This window comes from Salvelinus fontinalis, chromosome 4, assembly GCF_029448725.1.
Source record: "Salvelinus fontinalis isolate EN_2023a chromosome 4, ASM2944872v1, whole genome shotgun sequence".
NCBI lineage: Eukaryota > Metazoa > Chordata > Actinopteri > Salmoniformes > Salmonidae > Salvelinus > Salvelinus fontinalis.
In genome coordinates, this window is record NC_074668.1 from 50,168,144 (window position 1) to 50,175,609 (window position 7,466).

Here is a 7,466-nt window from a genome sequence, read left to right on the forward strand (position 1 = left end):
TATCCCTCTGTACTGGTACAGATCTACTACTCACACCACTCCTCTCAGGATCCCTCCCCCTTGACCCATCTTCATCTACTTTCTTCACTGCCTCAGAATACATAAACTTCTGCACTACTCTCACCCTGGAAACCTCAACCTGCCTCTCTCACACCAGACATTTCTGATCCACAGCCCATGGGCACCCCTATAACTAACACATACCACTTTCCCCAATGCTATACATTCCTTTGTCTCATGAATTCTGCACACTGATCACACCTAGGAACCTCCCTCCTACACAGTGCTGCCACATGCCCATAAGCTTGACAGCTGTAACAATGTAATGTATTCGGCACAAAAGCTTGTACAGGACAACTTAAATACAATAACATCACTTTGTCGGGAAAAGACTCAACATCACAACTCAAAAGAACAGACAACGACTCTTCTGTTTCCCCACTCACGCTACCCTGTCTGCGTCGCACCAAACGACGAGCATCACAAACACCGGGAATCTTCCCTTTCAGTTGATCAACTTTCACATTTATCACTACGCCAGTAATCACTCCTTTCAATGGCGCCCTTTTCTTGAGAGCAAAACAATTCACATCGCTTGTCGCCATTTATTTAACCCGGAACGCCTGCTTCCTCTGACCTGCAGAAATACAAACAATTATCACAAGACCACTTCTGGTAACCCTCACCGATTCCACTGCACCCAACTCTGTTTTCACCCACCCTGAAACCACAAATGGATCAGCCAAAAGGCAAGGGTCCACTTTTTCCAAAAATGTCACTCCTACCTTCACAGACTCATATTTATCCTGACCCTCAGTGCCTAGGCCTCCGAGAACTTCACCACACCTACCCCTTCCAATACTTCGCCCTCCTCCTGTCTTCGATCCGGCGTACAACTCACTCTGCTTACACTTTCTGCCATTCTTCTTTAACAAAGCAAAAAGCTATTTTTAATTGATTCAAGCTCACCCTCTCCCTCCTTTGCTCTTTTTGACCTCCTCTGCCTCTCTTTTCCCCCCATTCCTCCTCCGTATTCCAAGTATACATCTCCTTATGATACCACTGCACTTCTCCTGACATACCTCTTGTTTGTGCCTTCTTAAGGGACCATTTTCCTTCTAGAACTGTAGGGAACACAATATATGGTATGTACTTGGCATATAGGTTTCTCACTTATGGGTGGCACAAATTGTGATATGGGGCAATGGGCAAATTAAATACTGTAATATTTGCTATAGTTTAATTGTAGTGTTTTTGTGGACTGTAGTGTTTTTGCAGACGTTACTGTAATATTTACTACATAGTTTTTTTTCAGATAATACTGTAGTATTTACTATCGTATTCTACAGTATACCACAACATTCTATAGTAAGTACTACACATGATCGAGGGATACTACAGTGTGTAGTATATTATTCCACAATATACTACAACATTCTAAAGTAAGCACTACACAATCGAGGGGTACTACAGTGTGTAGTATAGCATACTACAGTTTACTACAGAATTCTATAGTAAGTAATGTAGCAATTATTCTATAGTAAACTGTGGTATCTCTTCATATAGGTACTACAATAAGTAATAACAACTGTTTACTTGTTTATATTCATGTACCTGTATTCATATGTCATTTGCCAATCACAATTGCTTGTATTAAACATAAATACAGATGTTTTCAAATATGTGTATGCTTCTACGAATGGTGTTGTATTGTCCGCGCATGCGCAATTTGCGGTCGAAGAACCCACTATTTGGCAGGAAGACCGAGCTTCCCGCGTCCCCATCCACATTTCCAGATCACTATTTGGTAGAAAGCGGGATAGGTGGGACTCGGCCATAGGATTTGGGTTGTGTATGCAAACGGAGCCAGAGGAAAAGCGAGATGGGATCAATTTAGATGTACAATTCATCGGGTAAGCAACCCTCAAACTAATCACTCGATTGGTAATCAAATGCATGGACTCAGACGACCACTAACTACAGTAGTTCATTGGGGGGTACGCATGTGCATGAGCAATTTGTGTATAAACCCGCTTTGTTGTTTGCATTTCAAATGCATGTCAGACAGACCCAAACCTTCCCCTCCTTTGTTCGCTTGCGCTGGTTTTGATGCGGGGTTTGTATATACTGGTGCAACATGGCTGACATTGAGGTACCAGACCTCCTCAGTTAAAATCCAGTCAATCCGCCTATTTGACAATCAAGCGAATCGGTGTTTTAGGATGCACATGTATGCAACGTCAAGCAACATATTTCCTCGCTTTGACTTTATTAATTGTAAACAAAATGACAATCCTATACTTTCTTGGGTCACTCTAGAGCATATTGAGTAGTTTTACTTAGCTTGAACTGCTTGCCATTTCTCTTAAATAAAAGTATACAATAGTGAGTTCGAGGCAATGAGACGAACGTTATTTCAATGTTACCTGTAGGTAAGTAATGTTTGAAAACATGTCTGAAGGGGGCGGGTCTAATCCTAGTCTACTAAAAAGTAATATCTGCTGTCTGGATAAAAAAAAATCGGGAGGGGGGGGGTGTAAATCCCTATTGTTTATACATTATTAGGAAAGACAGCCTATGTTGTCTATTTTCATAAGTATACATCATTCTATTACACCTAACGTTGTAGAAATGACATCAGAATTGTGACAAATTGAGCCAAGATGGGCCTACTTTCTCTATGGACCTCTAATAGTAATTCGAGTCTGATTGACCTGTGTTGGTAGGCCTACTTGGTCTCTACTGTAATTATGACTCATTGAACATGGTGTGTAAGACTAAGTCACCCTGCAACAACAAAAAATTATATACTGTTCTGCAATTGTTTTTAGGCAGCTACTGGTGCTATTTATGATTGTATAAAAGGACAGGTCTATAGCACACGAGTCAGCATGACTGAATAGGTTCATATCAGTTACATTTGCAATGAGATACTTGCTAGTTATGACATTTTCTACCCCAAAGTCATTCTTCATCATAATGTTGTCATGTTTAACACATGCTCATTTTTCAACAGTCTGAACTGCCACATTAAGTGTTCCTGCCCTGGAGGGGAGTGATCCTCCCACCTGGGGCCACCACCTGCATGCTGTCCTTCTTTCTCCTGATTACCTAGTAGAGACATTGTCACCCTAGTCTGGCAGCCTGGCTGCTTACCTACATGTATATCAATGAAGACCCCATTTGGGAAGAGGCCAGGCCAGCGCCCCAGAGCTGATGGGGGTGAGACACATTCTCGCCTTGTGTACATGAAGGCAGCAGGAACGTTACACATTACATATAGCCTACTACACTATATGGCTGTCATTTTTAAGATATACATATGATACAATAATAAATACTGACTGGTGAGATTTCATGCACATGTTTGTTTTGTCATTTTAGGCAATATTGGGGTATCTACAAATATGATGAAGAAGAAAAATTCCCACAAGTAAGTTTTCTCATTGTGTAGACACAGCATAAGACCAAAAGCAGGTTGGCTTACAAACTGATACTACATAGATTGATTTGACATTCATTTACATATTGCTGTCCTTGACTCTCAAATTGGGATCTCTATAGGAAGCAAAAGAATAATGTTGGGCCAAGCAAGCCTATTGCCCAACCCAGACGAAACATAGTGGGTTGCAGGATAACACACCAGTGGAAGGAAGACTCCAAGGTTTCCCAGTGGAAAGGAACAGTTCTCGACCAAGTCCCTGTTAACCCCTCTCTCTACCTGATCAAGTATGATGGATTTGACTGCATCTATGGACTTGAGCTTCACAAAGATGAGAGGGTGCAAGGCCTGGAGGTTTTACCAGACCGAGTTGGTATGTGTTGTGAAGACAGGACAAAAATCGGCTTTGCTCTGCCATAAAAAGCATATTCCACTTATGTCTGTTCAGTATGGTATAACCAATGTACTTATGCGCTTGATGTGTGTTTGATCATGCATACCTTATATCACAGATTAGTACATGTGTCTTTTCATAGCCATATTAGCTGTCCATTTGAAAGTGCTCTCTGTATTGCAGCTCCAGCTCGTGTCAGCGATTCCCAGCTAGCAGAAACCATGATAGGCAAAGCAGTGGAGCACATGTTTGAGCAAGATGAAGGACCAAAGGAGGAGTGGAGGGGCATGGTGCTAGCACAGGCTCCCATTATGAACACATGGTTCTACATCACTTACGAAAAGGACCCTGTTTTGTACATGTACCAGCTCTTGGATGACTACAAAGAGGGGGATCTCCGGATAATGCCTGATTCAAGTGAGAGTCCATCAGAAATGATCTTCAATGTTTAAAATGTAGACATTGAGTACATTTACATGCACAGTAATAGTTTGATATTAAACTGATTATGGCAGTAGGCAGATTATACAATAGTCATACCTTACTCTGCTTATCTTAATCAGCATAAGCTCAAAATTGAAGTAAGCATACACCAATTAGAACACATAGTTCTAATCGGTGTATGCTTACTTCAATTTTGAGCACTGAGCAATCTTTTGAATAATTAGGTGACATGTGAACAGCTTAATCGGTGTTCCGGTGGTGTATTTGATCTGCGCATGTGCCTGTGCTAGCACCAGGTAGTGCGAGTGAAGTGAGTTCGGAAAAACTGAAAGTATGCATCTTATAAATAGTTTTCGCATACAAACTTTATGTCTGAACACAGAATCAAATAGATTTTTATTGCCGATTTTCTGCACTTATCAAAAGGCCTATCAGTAGCCTGATTTTAGATGTGTCCATGTAAACAGGATTATTAGGGAAATCGTTCTTCTTGCAAAGCATGTAAACATTTTAAACAAACTATTGTATTAACCTATCCACAATAATCACATTATTGCGTGCATGTAACCATGCTCATTGTTTAATGTCTCTCTTTTAAAAAAGACATGTAATTCTAAATTGTCTTACTGTAGATACAATCATACTACATAGATGTAGTCAACCAATTATCTCACTAAAGCTGGTAATATTCTATGCTTTTGCAGATGACTCGCCTCCAGCAGAGAGAGAGCCTGGAGAAGTGGTGGATAGCCTTGTTGGCAAACAAGTGGAGTATGCCAAAGAGGATGGCGGCAAAAGGACTGGCATGGTTATCCATCAGGTTGAAGCCAAACCCTCTGTTTATTTCATCAAGTTTGATGACGACTTTCACATCTACGTCTACGATTTAGTAAAAACGTCTTAGGGTAATAGGCATTGAGAAAATCATTGATTCACAGACCTTGGCAAATGTTCTGACACTTTCTTTGAAACAACATACATTTCCATTCAAAATGGACAATTCCTTCACAGGCTGCAAATGTGGAACTTGTCGTTTCCTGTGTCACTGCTTCCAATGCGAAATCTTTCAGTGTACTTTGTTTCTAAAAGAAGGGAGACCTCTGCAGATTTCGGCATGTCTGAACATTTACACTGTTCAATTGGGCCAGACGCCATGTGCGACATGGTTTATGAATGTAAAATGCTGGGGGGGGGGAAATCATTGCGCTGGTAATATAGGTCAGATCTTTTTAACTGTTTTGGTTAGAAGCAAGCTGTTTTCACTGTATTAATGGTGCAAGCATGACGCTAACTAATCTGCACTCTGGAAACAATGTTACAGTGACACTTTATCATTACAGCAATTATTAAAAAAATATATATATTGGATTATAATTCTTTCGCACAGTGCTCCCAAATTAAAACTCCAGGTCGCACAGCAAAATATTTAACTGCATACCTTAGAACCCTGCTTGCAGCATTTTGAATTTTAACTAATTCTCACCTAAAATAACCATGTCATGGTTCTTTTACGTGGGAATTGTTGTATTGTTAACACATGTTTAAATTGTTCACCTTGTGTTACTGAAGCATATGTCACTGTTGTCCTAAGCAGCTCTTCTGATGCTGCTGCAGGTTTACTTACCGCTACTACAGTCACTCTTGTGTACAAAGATCAGCTCCTGCTAACCTCAATGTAGTATTATTGATAAGACATCTTGAAGGTCTGCAACAGGTCTCTGAACCATGTGCACCTGGATATACGTTTGGTCAAAATGCTAGATCCTTGATGGCCCCTTCATGATTTCCAAGGTGTGGAAATCATCATGCTGCCAATGGCTGTGGGAGCCATCAAGGCGTTTAACATTTGACATTACTGTTGTACTGTATTGTGTGCAATGTCAGTTCCACTTCTGAAAAGCAGACTTGTGTTTTCATGTTTATAGCTAAATGTAAGTTGATGTGAGTTGCATGTCAGTTTGTTCTTTTCAAGGTTATGAGCTTATGTAAATTGTGACATTTTATTTTGTTGTTTTTGTACCATGCATTACAGAAACCAGTTGACTGATAATGCTAAGTGAGTGCCAACTAATGGTGCCAGTGTTGTACAGCGTTTAATGGGTAACATTTCTAAATAAATCAGTTGTCTGTTTTTTGTTTTTGATTTTTCCACAAAAACATGGCTTATTTGTATGTATCAACAAAGAGCTTGCCTTATTTGATTGGGAGAAATGTGTGTGCATGTAAGGATGAAGCAGAATATTCATATTCATATTCAGTCACAGTGGTTGTATGTCAAAATAGGACTAACATATTTTGAGTTGAAATGGAAGAGAATTTAGATATAGCTAAGGGACAGTAGTGAAGTCCTATTTATACATCAATATAGAGGTAAAATGTGTTCTCAAAGGCATTGTGTGTTCTACATTCAGTTAATATACCTAATGCATTATTTTTGAATAATGAAAATGGTTACAGTTTGTCATTTGGCACAAACACTTTAATGTTACATAATTCTGTAAGGACATTTTATAATTAAAGACTACTCTGAATATTAAAACAAGTATGTCATATGTTCTTAAATGTTATATAAGAATGTTATGTTTAATTTTAACACAACCCTGGTAAGATTTTTGATTGTTTGTGTAGCGGGGTGTAGTAGTCCAAATGGGGTCCATGGAAAAGCTCTCATAATATTGAGTGTTGCAAAACTCAAATACTAGCTAGCCATTCCCTCTGTCATGCTAACTCTGAGAAATACTTAGCAATGGAATTACATATAGAATATGAATTATAGGATCACTGTGTATTTAGCTACAAGATATTGTCAAACTTGTATAATTTATTCGATTACTTTATCAATACTTTAGCACATCATGAGCGGAAACAATATAGTCAAAGAGCTAGGCCCTCAGATCCGGTTCTGCCACTTGTCACCTTTACATGTGCCATCATAAGGTAAGGCTGAGAGGAAGGATATCATGTTTCTTGTTTTTCAGATCCTAATCTTGTCTCACTTGAGTTTTCTTAGGCACTAATGCTGCGATCATAACAAAGTGAGAAGGTGGTATTTACCACATATGACTGGGGGAAAAAACACTTGAACGCCCCTCCAACTGGTAATTACTAGTGGGAAACTCATCTGCCAACACTGAGCCCTTTTTATTTTTTTACCAACACTGAGCACTGACTTCTCCCACATGCCAA

The 7,466-nt window shown here is 39.6% G+C and overlaps 1 protein-coding gene across 1 annotated transcript; it reads left to right on the top strand.

The window, feature by feature from the left end:
• Positions 1–1,787: 1,787 nt before the first annotated feature.
• LOC129853940 (spindlin-Z-like) lies at positions 1,788–6,822 on the top strand. The gene is made up of 6 exons (XM_055920478.1): positions 1,788–1,913; positions 3,017–3,222; positions 3,385–3,433; positions 3,565–3,815; positions 4,020–4,253; positions 4,985–6,822. The coding sequence occupies exons 2-6, from the start codon at positions 3,171–3,173 to the stop codon at positions 5,182–5,184; spliced, it is 786 nt and encodes a 261-aa protein (XP_055776453.1). The 5' UTR covers positions 1,788–1,913; positions 3,017–3,170; the 3' UTR covers positions 5,185–6,822.
• Positions 6,823–7,466: the final 644 nt, after the last annotated feature.

Excerpts from the sequence above, each read along its gene's own strand:
- LOC129853940 (XM_055920478.1), top strand. The coding sequence starts at position 3,171 with ATGAAGACCCCATTTGGGAAGAGGCCAGGCCAGCGCCCCAGAGCTGAT. Across the intron at positions 3,434-3,564 it reads AAGAAGAAAAATTCCCACAA|GAAGCAAAAGAATAATGTTG; the intron begins GTAAGTTTTCTC and ends GGATCTCTATAG. Across the intron at positions 4,254-4,984 it reads CCGGATAATGCCTGATTCAA|ATGACTCGCCTCCAGCAGAG; the intron begins GTGAGAGTCCAT and ends ATGCTTTTGCAG.